Here is a 25025-nt window from a genome sequence, read left to right on the forward strand (position 1 = left end):
GGAGAATCAGGCTAGCTAAATGCAGGACTGGACCAGCTGAAATGAATTATTAAGTAATGTGTTTTGAGCCATTAGTGTCAGCAATTGACAGCTCTTTCCTGTGGGGAAAGGACATTGCTAATTTATAAAAGTCTCTTCAAATGTTGCTGGGTTAAAACTATTTTTTTTATTATGTTTACTTAGAAATCAGCCTTTTTGATCTTTGTTTAAGATCCTGAGAAGGGGTAAGATTGTCCATTTGTTTTCAATGGCTTCTATAAAGTCTGCAAATGCTTGCTAGTTAGACCTCAAAATACTCTGGTATTGATAGTCTGGTATCTGATTGTTTTGCCTGACTGGGGTGATAAAATAGCACTGTGTAATGCTTGAACCTTTGCATGTTTTAATCTCTGGGCTACACCTGCAATTTGTGCTCTCACAGGTTAGAGTCTGAGGTAACATTTCTGTTTGATTTTTCTCTAATGAGTCATGTGGCTGCAACTGTTCAGTGACATGAAACTTTTATTCCTACAAGTCTTACAATGCACTTATTTAGATGTTGTTAATAAGATGCTTTTAATTTAATCTTTCTTTCCTAATCCTGTCACTAACCTTACAGATTTCACATATATGTAGAGAAGCCACTTTGGGCTTGTCTCCATTTATAGTCAGAAGTATTTGAAGCAACTGGGATAGTTCTCCTCTCAGTCTTAGTTTGCTGTATGACAGCTGCAACACTGAAATGAGTCAATCACATACAAAAAGACCTTTCTATCTTGTAATAATAGAAACAAGAGTAAAAAGGATAAATTACCAAGAACATATTCAAGGGACCCCTGCCAACATGAAATCTAGTAAATTAAAATATGAGTTCAAAAAGTAGCCTGAGGTACAGCACCTGTTCCTTGGCATCCCTACTGACTTCTGTGGTTTTACAACTGCGCTTTCCCAGTTGTTAAACATACTTTCTTTTTAACTTGTAAGTGTTTGAAAGACCCACTAAACAACAGTAGAAACTAACTAAAGCCCTAAGACTCCAAATACTTATGTATATGAACAACTTTATATGTGAGAGTAGCCCCATTGATTTCAAATTGTAACTCAGGTGGGTCATTTGTGCACTGAATTTGATGGAACTACTGCCTGGCCTGGAGTAAAGCTACTCACATATATGTATACTGAATTGGTCTTTATTTACCTATACAGGGGAACAATGAAATGAACTAGGCATAAAATGCTGACAGATGCATTCACTAAAAAAAAAAAATCTGAATAGTTGTAACAACAGTAGGTTCGGGGGTGGAGGGGGACTTTGACGAAGTTGTACAGGGTTTTTTTGTTAAGCTGATGGTGTTCCTTTTTCCTTTGTCCTGAAATTTGGCTTTAGATATGACTACATTTTATTCAGAATGTTACTATCCCCAGAGAAACTTTGATAGGTGAGATTTAAAAAAAAAATAGTATATATATGAGAGAGAGTGAGAGGAAAACCAAGAAATGCAAAATTAAGGTTCAAGTAAAAAGGAAAAAAATAAAGAAAAAGCCCTATTGAACTTAGGGTTTTATATTGCCACCCATCACTATAGTATGTGAGCACCTGCCAAATAAAATCACTAGCAATAACTAAGTCCCTAGTTAACTTCATGGAATCTCTGTTGCTTCTGTTTCAGAGTAAGAACTCTGCTTGCAGAAGCGTTATGTATTTTTAATTTTTTATTTTCTTTTATGGTTGGCTTGTTCAGGGGTTTTGGGGTAGAAAGGTGATATACTGGAAAATCAAGAAATGCCTAATTATGTTTCTGTAAACAATCTAAACTGATGCATATGCCCACCCAGTGTTCATTCCTGACTTATAACTGGCTACATATAATCATTCTTAGTGAATTTTGTGTCTAATTTCAAGAGAGGATGTGAGTATATGACTCTAATGGTGTGCTATGTAAGGAGTTGAAAAGGGCAGGTATAGTGATTTTTTTTTCCCCAGCAACAATCTACAGTGGTTTGGGCTGTCTGGTTCCTAACTGAATGGATTATTATGTTTATGGGCTAGAAACATAGAGCAGCTGAAGCAGGAAAGGGTTTGTGTTTAAGGCTGATGGCCTGTATGTAATTTGCACTTTTCATATAGAAGGTGAGGATTTGTAGTTCATAATGAAAATGTGGATGAGTTATGGTGACTTACTGGGATGACTGGAAATAGTATCTGGGTTTTTTGTGGCCATTGAATGGGTGTCATCAGGTCAGAGTTTGTTTGTTCATCCTTAACTTTTAAATTTCTTGGCTTTCAATCATTTGATAAATCCTGTGTTTGGGGTCTTGTATCTAAAGTTTATGATTTACAACCATCTTAATGAAGCTTTTTGTATGGGTATTTCCACAGGGATGTTTGAGTGTGTGTTGAAATGTTGTGTGACTGTTCTGAACTTTTTAAACTCTTCCCTGGAGAATAAGGAAGTGTAATAAAATAGAGCACAAGGTAAGCTATGTCAGGGAGGAGAAATCTTACTATGTTTAACTTCACTTCCCACAAAACAGCAGCAGACTGTGTGCTCCTCTTTTATAGTCGTAGGAACTGGGCTGCATATAATTAAATCTGTTCTAAAAGGACACATCTGCATGTGACTTCACTCAAGCAGACTCCTGCACCAGGCTCCTTATGGGTTCAGGGGTCCATCCATGTAAAGTCACTTGTAGGATCAGAGCCAAAGGCCTGAATCTGGCTAGTTGGGTTCTGGAGTCCAAAGATGTGTTGACTGACGCTAAAAAGCCCTGCTGAGATCTCAGTCGGTTCTCAGATGTTCATATGACCACAGAGAGTGACTCCAAAAATAAAACCCCACAACTTTCCATAGAGATTGAAAGGAAGAGAGTGTCCAATTTTTAGCAGAAGCTACACTTGTGATTTTTGAGACATATCCTTTGATTTTTCTCTCTCAAATGAAACACATTGTGTCTGTAAATTCTCTTATCCCAAACACCTCATCCGATTAACTGCAATCCTGGGTTTAAAAAACAAAGCAAAACAAAACCTTTTATTTCAGTATTCTCAGTCAAGTGCCAATCTTTAAAAAAGGGAAGAAGGAGGATCCTGGGAACTACAGGCCAGTCAGCCTCACCTCAGTCCCCGGAAAAATCATGGAGCAGGTCCTCAAAGAATCAATCCTGAAGCACTTACATAAGAGGAAAGTGATCAGGAACAGTCAGCATGGATTCACCAAGGGAAGGTCATGCCTGACTAATCTAATCGCCTTCTATGATGAGATTACTGGTTCTGTGGATGAAGGGAAAGCAGTGGATGTATTGTTTCTTGACTTTAGCAAAGCTTTTGACACAGTCTCCCACAGTATTCTTGTCAGCAAGTTAAAGAAGTATGGGCTGGAAGAATGCACTATAAGGTGGGTAGAAAGTTGGCTAGATTGTCGGGCTCAACGGGTAGTGATCAATGGCTCCATGTCTAGTTGGCAGCCGGTGTCAAGTGGAGTGCCCCAGGGGTCGGTCCTGGGTCCGGTTTTGTTCAATATCTTCATAAATGATCTGGAGGATGGTGTGGATTGCACTCTCAGCAAATTTGCGGATGATACTAAACTGGGAGGAGTAGGGATAGGATACAGAGGGACCTAGACAAATTGGAGGATTGGGCCAAAAGAAATCTGATGAGGTTCAATAAGGATAAGTGCAGGGTCCTGCACTTAGGACGGAAGAACCCAATGCACAGCTACAGACTAGGGACCGAATGGCTAGGCAGCAGTTCTACGGAAAAGGACCTAGGGGTGACAGTGGACAAGAAGCTGGATATGAGTCAGCAGTGTGCCCTTGTTGCCAAGAAGGCCAATGGCATTTTGGGATGTATAAGTAGGGGCATAGCGAGCAGATCGAGGGACGTGATCGTTCCCCTCTATTCGACATTGGTGAGGCCTCATCTGGAGTACTGTGTCCAGTTTTGGGCCCCACGCTACAAGAAGGATGTGGATAAATTGGAGAGAGTCCAGCGAAGGGCAACAAAAATGATTAGGGGTCTGGAAAACATGACTTACGAGGAGAGGCTGAGGGAACTGGAATCGTTTAACCTGCAGAAGAGAAGAATGAGGGGGGATTTGATAGCTGCTTTCAACTATCTGAGAGGTGGTTCCAGAGAGGATGGTTCTAGACTATTCTCCGTGGTAGAAGAGGACAGGACAAGGAGTAATGGTCTCAAGTTGCAGTGGGGGAGGTTTAGGTTGGATATTAGGAAAAACTTTTTCACTAAGAGGGTGGTGAAACACTGGAATGCGTTACCTAGGGAGGTGGTAGAATCTCCTTCCTTAGAAGTTTTTAAGGTCAGGCTTGACAAAGCCCTGGCTGGGATGATTTAATTGGGGATTGGCCCTGCTTTGAGCAGGGGGTTGGACTAGACCTGAGGTCCCTTCCAACCCTGATATTCTATGATTGGAATGGACTTATGCTGCGCTTCCTTACAAAGCCTTAGTGGAACTCCCCCTGCTGGGCACTCAACACACCGCTGTCCTTGGACCCACATGCTGGGCTCATGTGCTCTTATGCTCCCTTTACTCTAGGCAGGTGTCAGTCACAGGGATGCCTCTTGTCTGATTTTATACCAGACAGTCCTTTTGGAGAGGTTTGTGCCCATCTGGTTCTGGGACAAAACCAGATGTAGTTTTACCCATTATCAGACAGGGAACACAATTTTGAACAATGTGCTGTGCTGCCCTGCCCCATGACCTCCATGCTGCGTGTCAGGTCAAGCTGGCATAGGCAGGGCAGTGTGCTCTTGAAAAATGGTGTCCCCCCCTCCCCCATATGGCATTACCTCACACGCTCCATGCTTATGGGGTCATACTGGTGTGTGTGGGGGGGGGGGAGAAGGTCACACTGATTGGGGCAAGCCCATGGTGTTTCTGGAAGTGCCAGAATGTCCGATGTTCTGGGAATGTAGCTACCCTATTCAGTCACCATTCTTCTTTGACTTCACTGGTACACTTCCTGGGCACAGACTCTCTGTCTGATACCCCTTCTGGAAGTGGGTGTGCACATCATGGTTCAGCTACCCTAGGCCCCCAGGACTGGTGCTGATCCCTCGTAGCTTAAGCACAACCTTTCCCAAGGCTCCAGACATGCGGGCATTCTGGTTTATAGTTTACCCCTTCAGGGACTTGTGATATTGAAGACAATACAGAGATTTTACAGTAGGATTTCTAAAAATAATTCCTCTTTTTACTTTACTTTAGACAGCACAGACGAGAGCCATACAGATCTAGGCAAAAAAATAAACACCTATACGCCATTCCCTGCCTCAATTTCCTCACCACTGTTGAGGGTTCTTTGGGATTTGGTCAGGGTCTTCTACGGTGTCCAGGATCCTCCTCCTTCTCCTACCTCCTGCACATGACTTCTTCAGAACATGAAGTGTCTGTCTGTCTCTGTCTCTCTCTCTCTCTCTCTCTCTCTGACCCCACCAGTCAATGTCCTCCAGCTCCTGGCCTGACCAGCAGTCTAAAAGGTTTCCCCTCCTGTGTGGAAACCTGTTTCTCTGTCAGTCCTTCTGTGAGAACTTCCCCAACTTCTCAGCCCTCCAGTCTTTAAAGGCCCATCAGAGTCTCGTTCAAAGACAGACAGTCAGGCACCCTTCCCTTTGTGTTTAGCACAAGGAGTATGTAGTCATAATACAGTTTAAAATAATCGTAAGGGCTTACAGAGGGTGAATAACACCAAACAGTTTGTAGGTTGCACATAGATTCCCCAAATCATCTTGCTCTCTTTGACAGAGCCCCAAGATTTGTCACAGGGGATGTTGCAAATACTTCTTACTCGGCCAAATGTTTTGGAAGAGATGAGATGAGCAAGTGAGGGTGTTGTCTTTTATTTTGGGGGGGTCTCAGAGGAATGGCTAGGGCCCAGGCCTGCAAACACTTAATGCATATAAGTAACATTCTCACAAGTAGTCAGTTAAGCTAATGACAGGTTTCAGAGTAGCAGCCGTGTTAGTCTGTATCCGGAAAAAGAACAGGAGTACTTGCAGCACCTTAGAGACTAACAAATTTATTTGAGCACAGCCTACTTCATCAGATGCCTAGAATGGAACATATATTAAGAAGATATATATACATACAGAGAACATGAAAAGGTGGATGTTGCCATACCAACTCTAAGAGGCTAATTAATTAAGATGAGCTATTATCAGCAGGAGGGAAAAAAAACTTTTGTGATAATCAAGATGGCCCATTTCAGACAGTTGACAAGAAGGTGTGAGGATACTTAACATGAGGAAATAGAATCAATTTGTGTAATAGCCCAGCCATTCCCAATCTCTATTCAAGCCCAAGTTAATGGTATCTAGTTTGCAAATTAATTCAAGTTCAGAAGTTTCTCGTTGGAGTCTGTTTTTTTGAAGCTTTTCTGTTGCAAAATTGTTATCTTTAAGTCTGTTATTGAGTGGCCAGAGAGGTTGAAGTGTTCTCCTACTGGTTTTTTAATGTTATGATTTCTGATGTCAGATTTGTGTCCTTTTATTCTTTTGCATAGTTAAACTAATGGGTTTGTTCACATAGGCAGAGCTACTCACATGCCTAAGTGTTTGCAAGATTGGGCCCCTTGTAGGTAAACATTGTTTAGGCTATGTAACTACTGAATTATGATGCACATTGTATAAAGTGAAATAGATAACTTTTAATGCAAGTTTGAAGTATTTTCTTCTATTTGACTTGCTTTTAGACTTCATTAAACTCTAGAAAGCATGAGTTTATTGTTCTTTATATTCTGGTAGTCCTCACAACATGCTAGGTGCTTTCCACCCAACAATAAAGACACAGTCTCTGTCTCAAAGAGCTCACAATCTAATCAAAAGATCGAAGTGAAGAAAATCTAATCAGTAGTTTTCCAGTTACAAAAGTTTATGCTTTGCAAGCTCTGAGAGGGAATGCACATTTCAATAACTGCACGGCTATATCCGGTGCTCAGCCCACAGTACGAACAAACACTAGTCACCTGCCACTAACTGGTGCCTGTCAAGAAATGCACATATGACTGAGGTGCAGGAGGATGAGGAAGGGCATCAGGTGGCCTTTGGCTGGACTGAGGGTGCCTGCTAGCTAAGGAACTTGTGACTCTTCTCTTCATCCCCTCAAACATTTAAACAAAAACCAAACACCTACAGTGTCAAATGCAAAAGGTTACAGGCCACATCTTGCCTCATTTACTCACATAGGTAATCCAATTGACTTCTATTCAACTATCCTTGTGGGTAAGGACAGCACTAATTAGCTGTATGTTAATATGTCCTTAAGCTTGTGCAGTTAGGTCCTCAAATATCAGGGCACGTAAAAGAGAAGGGTGAATTCATGCCTTGAACTCTGGCCCTTAACCAAGTGACTTACAGTGAGCCTTCACCTATATTCAGATAGTTACCTTGGATTAAGGGTTGTGGGTGGCTTTTTTGCATTTATCTATTTTCAAATCACATGCAATTTATCATTAATAAAATAGGCCTCATTCTACAGATCATTGTGTTAGATTCCCCCCCACTCCCCACACACTAATAATGGGAAATCTGCACTTGGAATAGGAGCAGAATAGCCCAAAGTGTTCCTGCAATCTTTCAAATGCATATTAGTCACTTACAGATATTTGGGGATAATGCTTCTGTAGAAACCAGACAGCTCCAAAAGTCAGTACAATTAGCGATGGCCTTAAAATTAGAACAGTGATGCAGTACTGGTCACACATGGCTTTATCCTGGTCTGGATACTTGTCCCAGTCTGGATACCATCCAGAGTTACCTATAAACAAAACAAGAGGAATTATTTTCCAGCATAACTGTACTTAAGGTAACAAATTCAAGAAACAATATCTGATTGTGATACATACTTATGACTTTCTCACGCTCTGGATTTTCTGGCAAGAGAAGAGAAAGGAACATAAACATGTTTACCAATTAGAAACCATTTTAATTAAAAAAAATGAGAAATAATTGAGAACTTGGGTACATAACGAGATGTTCCAGGATCTGTGCTTTTCTCACCTGGGTGTAATACAAATATGTCTGTTTCACTTTAATAAAACATTGAAAAAATTCTCAAAAGAGGAAATCTGAGAATAACGTATACTTCCGGGCCTCGCTGAGACGGAACTTGCTCATAACCACCTGCTTCTTTTAGCCCCTAGTGACTGAAATAGAGGAAGTAGGATTTGATCACTGCAACTAATGCTATCACTATTTACTTAGGCTTGGAGCCACAAAGGGACCTAGGAGCTACAATGCTGAACATCGCAACACTTAACTTTTAGGCCTCTAGAAAATCACAGAACAAACACTGATCCACAGAGTCTCATTTAGGCCCCTATACAAGGAATGGGGAGAGATTAGTGCCTCTTAATGCATTCCACAAAAGCCAACACACTAGATGGGGAGCAGTCTAAGATAGCCAATGGGAGATGCTGATGAGAGGGGTGTGTCCTTTGCCCCACTCCCTCTGAGATAGCCCCGTCTCCCTGCAGCCTGGACTTAGGCACCTCTCTCTGCTTAGTGATGCATGAATGGGAATCCAGAGCGTGGAGTCAGGCAGTTTAGGCGCCTCTTGCAGGAATGAGTTAGGCGTCTGCCTTGCTCCGTCCAAAACAGCCAGAGGAGGAAGTGATGCTGGTGCTGCCACCCACCTTATAACTGTTAGCCCAGTGGTTATGGTGTTCTTCTGGGATGTAGGAGAGTCAGGTTCAATTCCCCACTCTCCCTCTCTGAGGGGAGGGGAAGGATTTGAACAGGGGCCTCCCTTCCCCAGGAGCAGGTTCTAACCCCTGAGCTTTGGGATATTCTGATGTTGGGGCTCCCTCAGTTTCTTCTATTGAAGCTGTTCCACTGTGGATAAATAACAAAAGAGAGATTGGAGCAGGGGGACTGGACCCTGGGTCTTCCACCTCCCAGGTGGATTGTAATGTTGTGTTCTCTATCTCTGGCCCAATGACTATTAAGTAGTTATCCACAGTGGTACAGTCACTGGGCTGAACATTTTCTGAAAACTTTTCCAGCTGGGCTGCTTCATGTTCCTTTTGAAAAACCAGCATATTGCCTCTCTGCATCCCCACCCCAAGCACGTGGTGGGGAGCAAATCATACGCTTACAGAAGGTTGGGCCTAGCTGTGATCCCAGGCTGGCTAGCCATTCCCTTGCAGTTTTGTTGCACTGGTGGGGGTATTAGCCTGGCTCACTCCTAATGCTCACCGGTGTGCTAAGAGTGTCTCTTGCTACCTGGGGTGGAAAAGGGTTCTTCATATTTTCCTCCTCCATGTGGATCCCTACCATACTTGGCTTTTGGATGTCGTTTCTCATACATACTTGAAAGCAAGCAACCATTGTCTTGTGACAATGGTCCATTGATATTATGTCTTATTTATGGGTCTTTCCATATGATATCATTCAGTGAGGAACTTTCCTTTTTACTTACCACATAGGTTATCCACACACTTCTCACCGTTGCATTTGCTGCATGCTGCTCCCGTGTTATAAGGCTGTGTCGGATAATTCCCACTGCAAAGAGGGACAACTTTGTTCTGATATTGACCTCCTTGGGAAGAATTTGACTGTCTTGGGTTCACGTTTTGTTGCAATTATTTTATCATGAGGAAATACTACAGCAAAGTCCCTTGCACACGGAACATGCAGTGAAATGGAAGAGAGCAGGAATGACTGGACCCCATGTTTAGGAACTCCATTTTAATGAAGTTTTGTCTAACATGGCCAAATGTCAACTTCCAGATGCTGAGAACTTTGAAAGTGTGGTATTTAGCTATGCTACTGAAAGAATTACTGAACACTGTGCGCACTGCACCTTTTAATACAGAGGAATCCCTGTCAGGCTGGCTGGGAATCTGTAAGGGAGCTATTTTATTTCAGTTTATATGCAGCCTGTTATAGGCATCGATTGTCTCTCCCTCTCTCTCTCTCTTTCCGCACCCTCCTTCCTTTCTAGGGACTGTCTGGGTGAAATTGTAGCCCAACTGAACTCAATGGGGCCAGGATTTCACCCCATATTTGTTTGTTTATATAATCTCCAGTAAACGCTCTTGAGGACAAAGCACTCAAATGAAGGATTAAGTGGAATTTAAGTGGTCCATAGCTTTTGTGCTCTCCCCCTGCACAGGGTTGAATGTCACTAAATCAAAAGGCACACTCATGGAACTAATGCCCAAATGAAGTATAGTTTGATTGGGTTAGCTCACATGCGAAAGGATAGAATTTGGGTGTACAAGAAACACGGCATACAGAGTTTCAATCCACTATTCAGCAGCGGTAAAGGACACGAATAGGATGCTGGCTCACATAGTATCAAGAGATGTATTAGAAGTCCAAGGATACTGCATTACAATTTATAAAGCACTGGTTTGACATATTTGCAAGTACAGTCTTGTATTCTAGTCAATCTAGTCATACCCTAGGGTATGTCTGCACTGCAATTAGGGGTGGGGGAGGGAGGGAGGGATGATGCATCGTATAAACTAGCTAGCCTGAAAATTGAGAACAGTGAAGTCACATCAGCATGGACTTCAGTGTGGGGCTGTACAAGCCTGCCCAGGACCCTGGGTAATTACTTGGCCTGCGAGCCTGGAACCCTAAGTACTTGGGTGACAAATCTAGGCTGGACTCCTTGCTGCTGCGGCTTTACTGCTGTTAGTACTTGCCCTAGTTAGATTAAAGCTAGCTCAGGTATGTCCACCCAAGCTACCACCACACCTCCAATTGCAGTATAGACATACCCTATGTATAGAATGACCTAGTTAAATTGGAGAACTACTCCCCTCCCCCCAAAGGGCCACTGAATAGATAAAAGGAGTGGCGAGGTTTACACAGATAAAGGCTCTGTGTTTAAGGGCTAAATCCCCTGAATGTAAATTTCAAAATTAGGGTTGAACTCCTGCCAAAAGTCTTAAAAAATTTCCATGCATGCTCAGAAGTAACATCAAGTGTATGGTGTATCACTGGCAAACCAATCAGAAGATCAGTTGCTCAAATATTCAATGCAGTCCATCTTCCAGCATCTCCCCTATTTTACCTTTGGCCCCTTTATTGACTCCAGTGGGTAGCCCTCTCCCTGAGCAAAGAGAGTTGGGCATGGCTTCCTCTGGAAGATCTCATTGCTGCTTCAAGCACTGTCAACACGAGTTTCTCGGAAAGTAACGAGTCGCTCCTCCCCCACACCACAGCCTTGTACAATAATTGTAATGAGAGGACTTACGCTGGCCCATAGTTGCAAACGAAATGGGCTGCCTTCGATCCATGAAACCCTGTTACTGTAGGGCAAAAGTGAACAGCGCAGCCAACTTTGTAACTTGTCGCCCAAACAACCTGAAAAGCAGTGGACCATAAGCTACAATCAAATACCCGATTTAACATTCATGGGACTACAGAGAGACTGCTACTGTACTTGTGACACACACACACAGAATTGCTGAACTAAGAAAAATGTATCCTAGGGGCTCCTCATTTGTCCAGGCCTGGCTTGACATGAGTAATTGGACACGGGTGAGGCCTCGTTTCTGGGGAGACAGGACTAGGGAGGTAAATGGATCAGCAGGCTGGAAACAGAAGGTCTGTACCAGCTAAGAAAAGGTGGAAGATCCAGGGCACCGTTTACAATGGATAAGTCAGGAACATAAAGATGAGGTACAGCGTGAAGTCACATCTACACTAGAGACCTGTGGCACAGCTGTCCCGATGCAGCTGCACTGCTGTAAGACTTCCCATGTAGCCGCTCCATGCTGACGGGAGAGAGCTCTCCCGTCAACGTAATTAAATCACCTCCAATAAGTGGTAGTAGCTATGTTGGCGGGAGAGCATCTCCTGCTGAAATAGCGCTGTCCACACTGGTGCTTCTGTTGGTGTAACTTACGTCACTCAGGACTGTGTGTTTTTAACACCCCTGCGCAACATAAGTTATACCGACAAATGCCAATGTAGACATAGCCTAAGTAGAATGCTGTACAGGGACTGGCTTCTGCAAAAAGTAACCAAGCCCGTCCCAAAATATGTCATGTTTAAATGCATATAAAGGAGGAGACATTAAATTATTGAAAACACTGGCAAACGGGAATTCTTTCCACTGATGCATTTTCATATGTTGATCTTGTGTGACTAGGAAAATAACTTGGGCAGGTAGTTGACTTCTTCTAGCAAACGTGAAGGTTAGGTGTGTTGAATCGGTCTCGTTGACTTCATTGTAGTCCACTGACCCGCACTATTTTTCTATCTGGAAAAGTGTTAATAGGTCAAAGACATGACGTGCAATAAAGGCCCAATTCAGCTCATCTCTCACTCAGCTCAATTTCCCCACATGCTGAAGCCAGTTAGGTTATGTACATTTATCTAAAAGTACAGTTTGGCTCAAAGTACCTAAAGTTACCCTTTATCCAATGAGAATGAAAGGCTGTCAGCTGGATTCCTGCCTCTCAGCATCCCAGGAATGTGACTTTCTGCTCGCTAACCATTCCTCCACCCTATTTTAAACTTTTTATAACAAGTTTTAGTGAATTTACTGCTCCCAAAAAATGTTGGTATGATGTTCCCAGAAACTGAAATCCTCTTTTTGTCTATAGGCAAAGCTCAACAGCTCAGCCTTCATGGCCGCATGATCCTTTGCCTCTTTTTGGTGAGACTGCCCACAGGAGACATGAACCTTATCTGCTATGAACTGGACTGATGCCACAATTTCATTTAACATATAGGCCACTGTGCAGTCAGAAAGCAGTTTTTAATGGGACTCTTTATAAAAGCGAGAGCTATATATATGTGAGAATATGTAGATAGTTAATATAAAGCAAACCTCCTACTTGCACATAAAAATGGTGCATATTTTTCATAAATATAGGCTGAATAAAGCTGTGCATTGCAAATAGCTTCTGGATTACACAGCGGGTAACAGTAATAATGATTTTTTTAGTCATTACCAATCTGAGCCTGATCTTTTTGAATTTCTGACCTAAAACTGAAAGACCCTGTAGCCAGTTTCCAGTCTTGCCCCATTCTGATTTTGAGCCCATTCTGAACTCTTAAATAACCTGTATTGCTACTACTAGCCTGAGGGTCTGTATCTGATTCCTTGCTAGAAGAGAGTCTCTTTCAGGGAAACACAAATAAGATTAAATTTAAAAGATTAAAAAACAAATCCTCTTTATTTCAAGGGCCCTTTCTAAAACAGTGAAATAAAAAGCGCATGCGCACAGTGTGATTACAAGACTTAGAAAATAGTTTGTTGAATTGGAATAAGAATCTCCCATTTTAAATTACAATCGACAAAAATCATTCTGAAGTTCAGCTGGAGAAATGTAGCAAATGACTTACCTGAGTGTAATGGCCACACACGTTGGTGCAAGTGTTGGTGCCATAGGCGTAGTCTTTGAATTCATTGTACCAACTAGTGAGGGCTGCAGTCACAGAAAAAATGTGGAGAGACCCAGTCCAGATGTTTTCTCCAACAGAAGTAAAGGTAGGGTGGGCCTTCCCGCGTATCTTGAGATAGATATTATGTTTAAACTGACATGTCTTTGCCCATGCTCTGGCTGTCTTTGCCAAATCAGGGTCCCAGCTCTGCCAAATGTAAAGACAGACAGAAACCCTTTTCAGTTACATTGGCATAACAGTAATGCAAAGGAATTTCCTAGGGAGGCTACTCACAGATGTGAAAATTTCATATGTTCTGCATATCTATTCATTCCTGGCCTCCTTGGAGATTTCCAAGAAAGGGCTCGGGAGTTTTATAGAACCAGCTGATAAATGAGTACACAGGACAGTTTTTGATAAGTTTAACCACTCATTCAGACAGGCACGTTAAAAGTTCTGGGTTTATAAGACAAACACTAAAATTGTTTGGAAAATAAATGTAGGCATTTAAGCTCTTTTTAGTCAAAAATGGGGATTCATTGCTGTGTTAAAGAACTAATTTTCAAGAGCAACATAGGTATTTCAGAGCAAATTTGTGTTGCCATCTGTCCAGTTTTATGGGCTGAGGATAATCCCAGATGTTCCAATTTTTTGCACAATCCTAGAGCAAATCCTGTCTCTGTGTGTGGTTAACATTAAAGTCAATGAGAGCTTAATATGCATGCCCGTTGGCAGAGCTCCTTGACTTTCTAATCAAGTCATGTGCATACCATGAGCCAAACTTCTAACGCGGTTTAAACTCTGCCTGTAAATTTGTACTCACAAGTTCTGTGAGTGCAAATGCTGGCTCCAAATCCATATTTACATAAACAAACGCAAATCAGACAGTCAAATTGCTGTCTATGAAATTTGTGTACTCAAATGCCTATTTCCACAAGTGTTTTGGTTTTGCTTTTGCTTTTGCTTTTTCTTTTTCTTTGTGCACACAAAGCCTTCTGGGACAGATGTAGAGTTGTGTCTTTCTGAAAACTCAGCCCTAGGATCTTACACTTGTATCTTTAAAAAGACCCCTTTTTATTGTGAAAATTCAGTGACCCAGTCAATTCCATGCTTGCATGAGGTATTTTGTTTTTTAGAAAAATTTTAACTTGTGGAATTTCTGTTGCATCTCCTGACTGCCTAAGTGTCTGTAAATAAACTTTCTTCTTTTCAAATTAAGTATCAATACTAACTGCTCTGTCAAGGACTAAATGATCATTAGAAATGTAAAACTAACACAATGAGACTTTAAATTTTATGAAATGTAGCTTATGACATTTATCTAAGTACAGTACTTGAAATATGCTGACAACTGTATTATGTTACAGTAGTATTAAACTGAGGTAATTTCTAAACATATTTTAGAGATACATTTTATAACCCACTGCAAATATATATTTCTTCCCTTTCTTTTTGTAGCTAAGACCGTAAAAGTGAATTGTGCATAAATCAACAAAAGCTAAGATATTTTTATCTGACATTTAGTAACTAACTCAAGTTGAGGTGATTTCCTTTCAGAACAGGTGAGTTATAATGTCAGCTTTTATGGTTTAAATCTTTGACTTTGCTTGGGTTTGTCTCACAAAATCGATATAAAAACAACTTGCCCAACAAAATATTCATGAAGTTTGTTTTTTCATGTTGACTGGTTTATCAAGCTTTTGTCAGTAATTTAGACAAACTGTTACTTGATATTTCCCTAATTTTTAAAGAGAACAAATACAATAAATCTGCTTGAATGAATATTCCAGCCTTAATATTATTACAAGTTAAGAGTAATACTCCTTGTTACATCTGTGCAACCCCTATGAGTTATAAGAAAGAGACCCAGACAATGGTTGCAAGTAGTGAATTTGGTTCAGAGAGTTTAGGGGACCTGTTCTGTAGTTTTTGTTCTTCTTTACAATTCAATTTTTCTCCTCTACCTCCGAAAACAATCTGTGAATTTTTTTCCTATTTGTGTGACTACTCCTAGTTAGAGTTGATTGACTCCCGCAAAAACAGTGTTTGTAAACACTCAGATCCCAAAGGACTGATTTGTTTGACCATATTTATAACTCCTATTTGCTTTCCGTGTGAATGCATCTTGTTTCACATAAACAAAGATTGATTCATGTGAAAAGCCAATAAGAGTGTGTGAGGAATGGCTGTTTTTTGTACAAATACCACATGGAAAACATATTCATTATTTTTCAATAACTCCTCATCAATTTTTATTCTCACATTTAAAAATAATTCACACATCAAATTAGGGAGCAGAAACAATGCCATATGACTTGGGTGACCAATGGCTCACCACTGTACATGCAAAGAATATCACTACATTACATCTGGGAGCACGCTTCCCAGTGTGGGGAGAAGGATGTGCTGGCTCTGCTCCTGCTAATATGCTAAAAATAGCAGTGTAGCCAGGGCAGCATGGGCGGTGGCTCAAGCTAGCCTCCAGACTCTGTACCTTGGGGCAGTGGGCAGGTTTGCACCAGGCAGCTAGCCCAAGCTGCCACCCATGCTACCCCACTATTTTTAGCGAACCAGCTCGAGCAAAGCTAGTGCGTGTCTGTTTACCTATGCTGGGAAGCATGGTCCCTGAGGAAGTGTCAATGTACCCAAAGTGAACAGTGCATGAACAGTTGAAAACTGCTGAATACTTGCAAGAAAGTGACACTTCCAAATTCCATTGCAGTCACTGGGAGTCTTTCCACTGACTTGAATGGCCTTTGGATGAGGCCCAAAGAGTGCCTTCACACAAACTGAGCGGGGGGAAGGGTTACATTTGTCATTCACTTGTTTGCAACGAAGAATTTGACAGTCTCTCTTCTTTGGTAATGCCTCTGTAACCTCCCAGTAAGATGTGTATAGTTATTTTGAAATTGACATATTCTTTAGATGCTGAAGACACCACAAACACTGTCAACAGCCTCGTCTTGTATTTTTGTTGCTTGCATGAAGAGAAAGAGGAAATGCTTCTCACATCCATTTTAAAAAGGCTATTCTCAAAAAGGTGGAATATCTTGAGTTTGTTCTCTTATATCTCTAGATAGAATCCTGAGCGTGATCTGAGGCCTGGTCTATACTACAGAGTTAGATCGACATAAGGCAGCTTACATTGACCTAATTCTTTGTAAGTGTCCACAGTAATATGTAGCTCCCACCGATGTAAGTCGCCCTCTACACTGACTTATTAACTCCACCTCTGAGAGAGATGTAGCACTTAAGTCGATGTAGTTAGGTCGCTGCACTGTCAGTGTAGACATGCTTTGCTTATACTGACTATTGCTGCCTTTCAGAAACTGTCCCACAATGCCCCATGCTAGCAGTTAAATCAGCGCAAACACTCCTGGTGAGAATGCACACCACCAACGAAAGGAGTAGTGTGGACGTGTAAAATTGATTCAATTCTGTGGTGGCTATATATCAGTGTAACTTAGGTCAACTTAATTTTGTAGTATAGATTTGCCCTGAGGTAAACAAGGGCTCCAAGTGAAATACTGTACTTCTCTTGTCTTAGTCATACTTAACTTCTAATTGTTGAAGAGCTAAGCAGTGTGTGGTTTTACACTACATTGTATTTCACAATAGATTTTGGCACTTCCTCTATTGCTTCTTCCACATTAGGTACCTCATGGGGGGGGCGGGGTTGAATTAGTCTGACCTTCAAAAATAATGCTGTCAAGGTTTTTAGGCCTCATACTAGTTGTAATATAATCTTTCTCCTATAATTTGTGAGCATAATTCTTCAGATTTTGTGTCTAATTTAAAACAAAGAAATTTTGCACTTCATTGCTGTAATCCTAATATACAACCCTAGTGCTCTTTCAATAAGACGTACAAGACTCAGGATGCTGATAGGCACCGGTAAAAGAACCTTGAGGGGCATAGGCAGACAGGACCCAGGTAGAACCTAGTGAGAGGGCCAGCTTCATCTGGAAGCTTTGAACCAGCACGTACAGTAACTCCTCGCTTAACGTTGTAGTTATGTTCCTGAAAAATGCTAATTTAAGTGAAACGATGTTAAGCAAATCCAATTTTCCCCATAAGAATTAATGTAAACAGAGGGGGTTAGGTTCCAAAGAAATTTTTTCGCCTGACAAAAGACTAGATTTGTGTGTGTGCATACCCCCACACATCTACACAGTACAAAAATTTTAAACAAACAATTTAATACTGTACACAGCAATGATGATTGTGAAGCTTGGTTGAGGTGGTGGAGTCAGAGGGTGGAAGAGGGTGGGATATTTCCCAGGGAATGCCTTCCTGCTAAATGATGAACTAGCACTCGGCTGAGCTCTCAAGGGTAACACATTGTTAATGTAGCTTCACACTCTACAAGGCAGCATGATTGGAGGGAGGAGACACAGCATGGCAGAGAGACACCGAGACATATACTGTGAGTGTGAGAGACGTGCATTGCCCCTTTAAGTACGCTGACCCCACTCTAAGTACATTGCCTTTTAAGTAGATCAGCAAGTTGAGACAGCAGCTGCTGCCTGCAAGCTCCCTCCATCCCCTTCCTGTCCCTCCCCCTGCTCTGTGGAGATGGGGGGCAGGAGTGGGGGGGAGGGGGACACTGACATTAGCACCCCTCTTCCCCCCCCCCCCCCCACAGCATGCAGGAGGCTCCTGGGAGCAGCTCCAAGGACAGGCAGGGCAGAAAAGGTGGGGGAGTAGCACTGTATGTAAGGGAGCAGTATGACTGCTCAGAGCTCCGGTACGAAACTGCAGAAAAACCTGAGTGTCTCTGGATTAAGTTTAGAAGTGTGTGCAACAAGAGTGATGTAGTGGTGGGAGTCTGCTATAGACCACCGGACCAGGGGGATGAGGTAGATGAGGCTTTCTTCCGGCAGCTCATGGAAGCTACTGGATCGCATGCCCTGATTCTCATGGGTGACTTTAATTTTCCTGATATCTGCTGGGAGAGCAATACAGCGGTGCATAGACAATCCAGGAAGTTTTTGGAAAGCGTAGGGGACAATTTCCTGGCGCAAGTGCTAGAGGAGCCAACTAGGGGGGGCGCTTTTCTTGACCTGCTGCTCACAAACCGGGTAGAATTAGTGGGGGAAGCAAAAGTGGATGGGAATCTGGGAGGCAGTGACCATGAGTTGGTTGAGTTCAGGATCCTGACACAGGGAAGAAAGGTAAGCAGCATGATACGGACCCTGGACTTCAGGAAAGCAGACTTCGACTCCCTCAGGGAACGGATGGCCAGGATCCCCTGGGGGACTAACTTGAAGGGGAAAGGAGTCCAGGAGAGCTGGCTGTATTTCAAGGAATCCCTGTTGAGGTTACAGGGACAAACCATCCCAATGAGTCGAAAGAATAGTAAATATGGCAGGCGACCAGCTTGGCTTAATGGTGAAATCTTAGCAGATCTTAAACATAAAAAAGAAGCTTACAAGAAGTGGAAGGTTGGACATATGACCAGGGAAGAGTATAAAAATATTGCTCGGGCATGTAGGAATGTTATCAGGAGGGCCAAATCGCACCTGGAGCTGCAGCTAGCCAGAGATGTCAAGAGTAACAAGAAGGGTTTCTTCAAGTATGTTGGCAACAAGAAGAAAGCCAAGGAATGTGTGGGCCCCTTACTGAATGAGGGAGGCAAACTAGTGAAAGAGGATGTGGAAAAAGCTAATGTACTCAATGCTTTTTTTGCCTCTGTTTTCACTAACAAGGTCAGCTCCCAGACTGCTACGCTGGGCATCACAAAATGGGGAAGAGATGGACAGCCCTCTGTGGAGATAGAGGTGGTTAGGGACTATTTAGAAAAGCTGGACGTGCACAAGTCCATGGGGCCGGAGGAGTTGCATCCGAGAGTGCTGAAGGAACTGGCGGCTGTGATTGCAGAGCCATTGGCCATTATCTTTGAAAACTCGTGGCGAACCGGGGAAGTCCCGGATGACTGGAAAAAGGCTAATGTAGTGCCAATCTTTAAAAAAGGGAAGAAGGAGGATCCTGGGAACTACAGGCCAGTCAGCCTCACTTCAGTCCCTGGAAAAATCATGGAGCAGGTCCTCAAAGAATCAATCCTGAAGCACTTGCATGAGAGGAAAGTGATCAGGAACAGCCAGCATGGATTCACCAAGGGAAGGTCATGCCTGACTAATCTAATCGCCTTCTATGATGAGATTACTGGTTCTGTGGATGAAGGGAAAGCAGTGGATGTATTGTTTCTTGACTTTAGCAAAGCTTTTGACACGGTCTCCCACAGTATTCTTGTCAGCAAGTTAAGGAAGTATGGGCTGGATGAATGGACTATAAGGTGGATAGAAAGTTGGCTAGATTGTCGGGCTCAACGGGTAGTTATCAATGGCTCCATGTCTAGTTGGCAGCCGGTATCAAGTGGAGTGCCCCAAGGGTCGGTCCTGGGGCCGGTTTTGTTCAATATCTTCATAAATGATCTGGAGGATGGTGTGGATTGCACTCTCAGCAAATTTGCGGATGATACTAAACTGGGAGGAGTGGTAGATACGCTGGAGGGGAGGGATAGGATACAGAAGGACCTAGACAAATTGGAGGATTGGGCCAAAAGAAATCTGATGAGGTTCAATAAGGATAAGTGCAGGGTCCTGCACTTAGGACGGAAGAACCCAATGCACAGCTACAGACTAGGGACCGAATGGCTAGGCAGCAGTTCTGCGGAAAAGGACCTAGGGGTGACAGTGGACGAGAAGCTGGATATGAGTCAGCAGTGTGCCCTTGTTGCCAAGAAGGCTAATGGCATTTTGGGATGTATAAGTAGGGGCATAGCGAGCAGATCGAGGGACGTGATCGTTCCCCTCTATTCGACATTGGTGAGGCCTCATCTGGAGTACTGTGTCCAGTTTTGGGCCCCACACTACAAGAAGGATGTGGATAAATTGGAGAGAGTCCAGCGAAGGGCAACAAAAATGATTAGGGGTCTGGAACACATGAGTTATGAGGAGAGGCTGAGGGAGCTGGGATTGTTTAGCCTGCAGAAGAGAAGAATGAGGGGGGATTTGATAGCTGCTTTCAACTACCTGAAAGGGGGTTCCAAAGAGGATGGCTCTAGACTGTTCTCAATGGTATCAGATGACAGAACGAGGAGTAATGGTCTCAAGCTGCAGTGGGGGAGGTTTAGATTGGATATTAGGAAAAACTTTTTCACTAAGAGGGTGGTGAAACACTGGAATGCGTTACCTAGGGAGGTGGTAGAATCTCCTTCCTTAGAGGTTTTTAAGGTCAGGCTTGACAAAGCCCTGGCTGGGATGATTTAACTGGGAATTGGTCCTGCTTCGAGCAGGGGGTTGGACTAGATGACCTTCTGGGGTCCCTTCCAACCCTTATATTCTATGAATCTATGATTCTATGATTCAGAGGGCAGGAGCAGCACACGGCAGTGGGGGGAGGGACAGCTGAACTGCCCAGCAATTGATAACCTGCACAGGGAACTTAAGGGAGCTGATAGGGGAGCTGCCAGTCCACCCTGGTTCCAACCCCCATCAGCTAGCTCCAATGCAAGCAGTGGACAAAGAAGGTGGCTGCCAAACAACATTATAAGGGAGCATTGTACAACTTTAAACGAGCATGTTCCCTATTAACAAAACAACGTTAACCGGGACAACATTAAGTGAGGAGTTACTGTAACAAAAACACACTATTCTCATAACTATAAAAAGAAAAAAAAACATTTTCCAACTTCCAATCTGTGGTGTTTATACAGGAAAAAAAAATTGCTTCTCCAGTAGTTGTCTCAGCAAAGTTACTCATGGTTTGTGTGTATATAGGGTCCACTTCTTAGCGGCCACCTCTTTCCTGGTGGTGGATTCACAGTTGCTGGTCACTCCAATTGTCATATATGCAAATGAGTTTTAGAATGTTGGCAGGGATTTTGCTGAGCATGGACACAGTACATCTTATGTGGTGGCAGATTTTTCCCTAGAGTATATTTGGCCACAGCATCAGTATATCTTGATTTCCCTGTCTTGAAGTTCAGTAATGGAGACTTCTCCAACGAGAAGATACAGGAAGCATCACAACCTAAATATTACCCAACCTAACAAGAAAAGGAACTAGGTAGGGTGGGATGTTTTCCCAGGACTTTGAAAAAAGAAAAGGAGTACTTGTGGCACCTGTTAGGATATAGATATTCAGGCCTGTCTGTAAAGGCCTATACTCTAAGAATTTAGGTGTATTCTTATCACTTGGCTAGTGATAGAGGTATAAAAGAAAGAAAGAATCAAAACCACTGTCTGCCAGTGTAAGGGCCTTCTCTTACTGTGACAGTTTGTGGCCCTGTGCTTAGGCTCAGGCCTTTGGCTAAGCAGCAGAGGCAGCCATAAGCTGGGAAGCGACCGGTCACATCCTCACATTCCAAACTAGTCACATTGAAATAAGGTGCTATTGGGCTGTTAGGCACTATCAGGACAGGATTGTATTCCTATCACCTCCAGAGGAAGGGAAGTGCCTAGAAAATGTAAAAGGAAACTTAGTTTGATAGCATCCTGTCTGGCAAGAACTCACTTATCAATAGCTGGGATGTGAAATCCTCACTTCTGTATTGTTTTGTCATTATAGTTCCCACTTTGCTGTTGTTTGTCTGTATAATCTCTGTCTGGTTCTGTGATTGTTCCTGTCTGCTGTATAATTAATTTTGCTGGGTGTAAACTAATTGAGGTGGTGGGATATAATTGGTTACATAATCATGTTACAATATGTTAGGATTGGTTAGTTAAATTTCAGGAAAATGATTGGTTAAGGTATAGCTAAGCAGAACTCAAGTTTTACTATATAATCTGTAGTCAATGAGGAAGGGTGTGGGTGGGGGTGGGCATGGGCATGTGGGTAAGGGAGATGGGAACAGGGAATGGGGGTAAGAAAATTGGAATCATGTTTTGCTAAAGGGGGAAATGGGAACAGGGAATGGGAGTAAGGAAGTTGGAATCATGTTTGGCTAAGGGTAGTAATGGGAACAGGGACACAGGTGTAAGGCTTTGTGGTGTCAGAGCTGGGAAGGGGGATACTAAGGAAGGAAACTGGAATCATGCTTGCTGGAAGTTCACCCCAATAAACATCGAATTGTTTGCACCTTTGGACTTTGGGTATTGTTGCTCTCTGTTCATGCGAGAAGGACCAGGGAAGTAAGTGGGTGAAGGAATAAGCCCCCTAACAGCACCTTAGAGACTAACAAATTTATTTGAGCATAAGCTTTTGTGAGCTACAGCTCACTTCATCGGATGCATGCAGTGGAAAATACAGCAGGGAGATTTATATACACAGAGTACATGAAACAATGGGTGGTACCATACACATTGTAATGAGAGTGATCAGGTAAGGTGAGCTATTACCAGCAGGAGAGTGGGGTGAGGGGACCTTTTGTAGTGATAACCAAGGTGGGCCATTTCCAGCAGCTGACAAGAACGTCTGAGGAACAGCAGGGGGATAAACATGGGGAAATAGTTTTACTTTGTATAATGACCCATCCACTCCCAGTCTTTATTCAAGCCTAAGTTAATTGTATCCAGTTTGCAAATTAATTCCAATTCAGCAGTCTCTCGTTGGAGTCTGTTTTTGAAGTTTTTTTGTTGAAGAATTGCCACTTTTATGTCTGTAATCGAGTGACCAAAGAGATTGAAGTGTTCTCCGATTGGTTTTTGAATGTTATATTGTTATGTTATGTTATTGCTTTCTGCCCAGGGCAATTCAAACCAGATAAAGTTAATATCTATTTACCTTCTAAACTAAGTAAGAGATTATAAACCAAGTAAGAGATGGACTATTATTAATCTCTTTTAAGCATTCTAAACATCACTAGATATGTAATAAACAGCATGGTCTAGTAGATTGGGCACAAGACTGAAACTCAGGAGAGTTATATTCCATTTCCAGTTCTGCCACTACCCTACTGGGTGACTATAGACAAATCATTTAATTCTTTTGTATCCCCTTCTGTCTTATATTTGACTTTTATATTTGTCTTTTCTTACTACAGGTTTGTACAATGCCTAGCAGAAGGTGACCCTGAGCTTGGCTGGGGCCTCTAGGTGATGCTATAATATAAATTAATAATAAAAAATTATAAGGGACTGGTCCACCTTGATTATCACTACAAAAGGTTCCCCCCCACCTGCTCTCCTGCTTCATTCCCATTGTTTCATGTTCTCTGTGTATATAAATCTCCGCACTGTATTTTCCACTGAATGCATCCAATGAAGTGAGCTATAGCTCACGAAAGCTTATGCGCAAATAAATTTGTTAGTCTCTAAGGTGCCACAAGTACTCCTGTTCTTTTTGCGGATACAGACTAACACAGCTGCTACTCTGAAACAGGACTTTGAAGAAACCCTCCCAAGGATTTGTCCCTCTGAACAGAACAGCAGGGTTTCTGTTACATACTTATAACACATTTATCAATGTTGTTTGTGAGTCCCTTGAACTAGGGAAAGGGAATCACTGTTACAGTTGACAAATGGGAGTTATCCCCTTAAGGGGATTTTGTATATTTTTAACAGAAGGCTGGATCTGTCTGTATCCAAGCGTGGGATGGGTAGACACTGCACTCCCAACAGTAATAATGAGGTGAATGGGGAGCCTGAATGATCCTAGAACTGACAGCCAGGGACTTCATTCCTGGTTAGATTTGGTTTAGTTTCTTTTGGGCCTCTGCTGCCGCCCCAGCACCTCTAGGTTATAGGAACAAAATAGGGGCAAAAATTGGGGATTGGTCCTGCTTTGAGCAGGGGGTTGGACTAGATGACCTCCTGAGGTCCCTTCCAACCCAGATATTCTATGACCACCACCAGCTGTGAATAATCCTCTGTTGGATAAAATCCTGAGACAGCATAGCAGGTAACAAAACAGCTTTAAAATCTACAAAGTAACTTGATGACAGTGTCCTCTTCCAGCGTAGATTTACAGCACACAACACTGAAGAGAGCCGGGAGGGGGTGGAAACCAACTAATAGGCATATTTAAGGCTTCACATAAATCACACAGGCTGCTGAGCTGTGACAGTTTAAAACAAGGAGGATTTTCATACCATAAACCTCAAGCGTAAGAGTGGTGTTTGAAAAATCCATCTGAACCCAGGGAGAGGCACTGAGCAGGTATATGTCCAGCTGTGATAACTGGAGTCTTACTGAAGTGGTTTGAGGCTTTGGGGATGTGGGTTTTTGTTTTTTTGACTATGATTCAAGGAGGGTTGGCGTAGCTGAAAAGCTTTTGCAAGCAGTTACAAAAGTAAATCTTCCTGAGAACTGTTAACAGCATTGCAACATTCACCATCTGTGTGCAAGTGAGGAGTAAAATTGTGTAATATTGTTGAAGGTCACCTTACCATGTGAAGCATGTTGCTGGCTGCTGGATTCACCCGGGACCGAAAACAGTTATGAGCTGTCACACACTCCTCAATAAACTGTTTGTCTCTTGTATCAGCTAAAGTACTTGGCTCATAAGAGTAGCAGCAAACTGAGAGAGCCAATACTACCATCACAGGAAGGGACAGCATGATTTTCATGTCTCTCTGACGTTCCAACTTTGAAAGCAAAATATTTTAGCTATATAAGGTGCTCTTAGCTCCCCGGATGGTGTTTTGGCTGGAAGGCTGAGTTTTATCTTCAAATTACAACTGCTTAATAGGGTACTGGTAACAGGAAACTACTCAGCTTCAGCAGCCTCAAAAAAACGAATG

General features: G+C 42.6%; 1 protein-coding gene across 1 annotated transcript in view; it reads right to left on the reverse strand.

Moving 5' to 3' along the window:
- LOC125630165 (glioma pathogenesis-related protein 1) overlaps nucleotides 1-25025 on the reverse strand; it is a 44011-nt gene extending 18986 nt beyond the window's left edge. Inside the window, exons 1-6 of the mRNA XM_048835732.2 lie at nucleotides 24672-25025; nucleotides 13304-13549; nucleotides 11202-11311; nucleotides 9414-9496; nucleotides 7840-7866; nucleotides 7594-7751 (exon numbers count right to left, since the gene is read on the reverse strand). Of these exons, the coding sequence (XP_048691689.2) occupies nucleotides 7594-7751; nucleotides 7840-7866; nucleotides 9414-9496; nucleotides 11202-11311; nucleotides 13304-13549; nucleotides 24672-24851 (804 nt within the window). The 5' untranslated portion in view covers nucleotides 24852-25025. The remainder of the gene's footprint in view (nucleotides 1-7593; nucleotides 7752-7839; nucleotides 7867-9413; nucleotides 9497-11201; nucleotides 11312-13303; nucleotides 13550-24671) is intronic.

The sequence above is a fragment of the Caretta caretta genome, chromosome 1 (genome assembly GCF_965140235.1).
Source record: "Caretta caretta isolate rCarCar2 chromosome 1, rCarCar1.hap1, whole genome shotgun sequence".
NCBI lineage: Eukaryota > Metazoa > Chordata > Testudines > Cheloniidae > Caretta > Caretta caretta.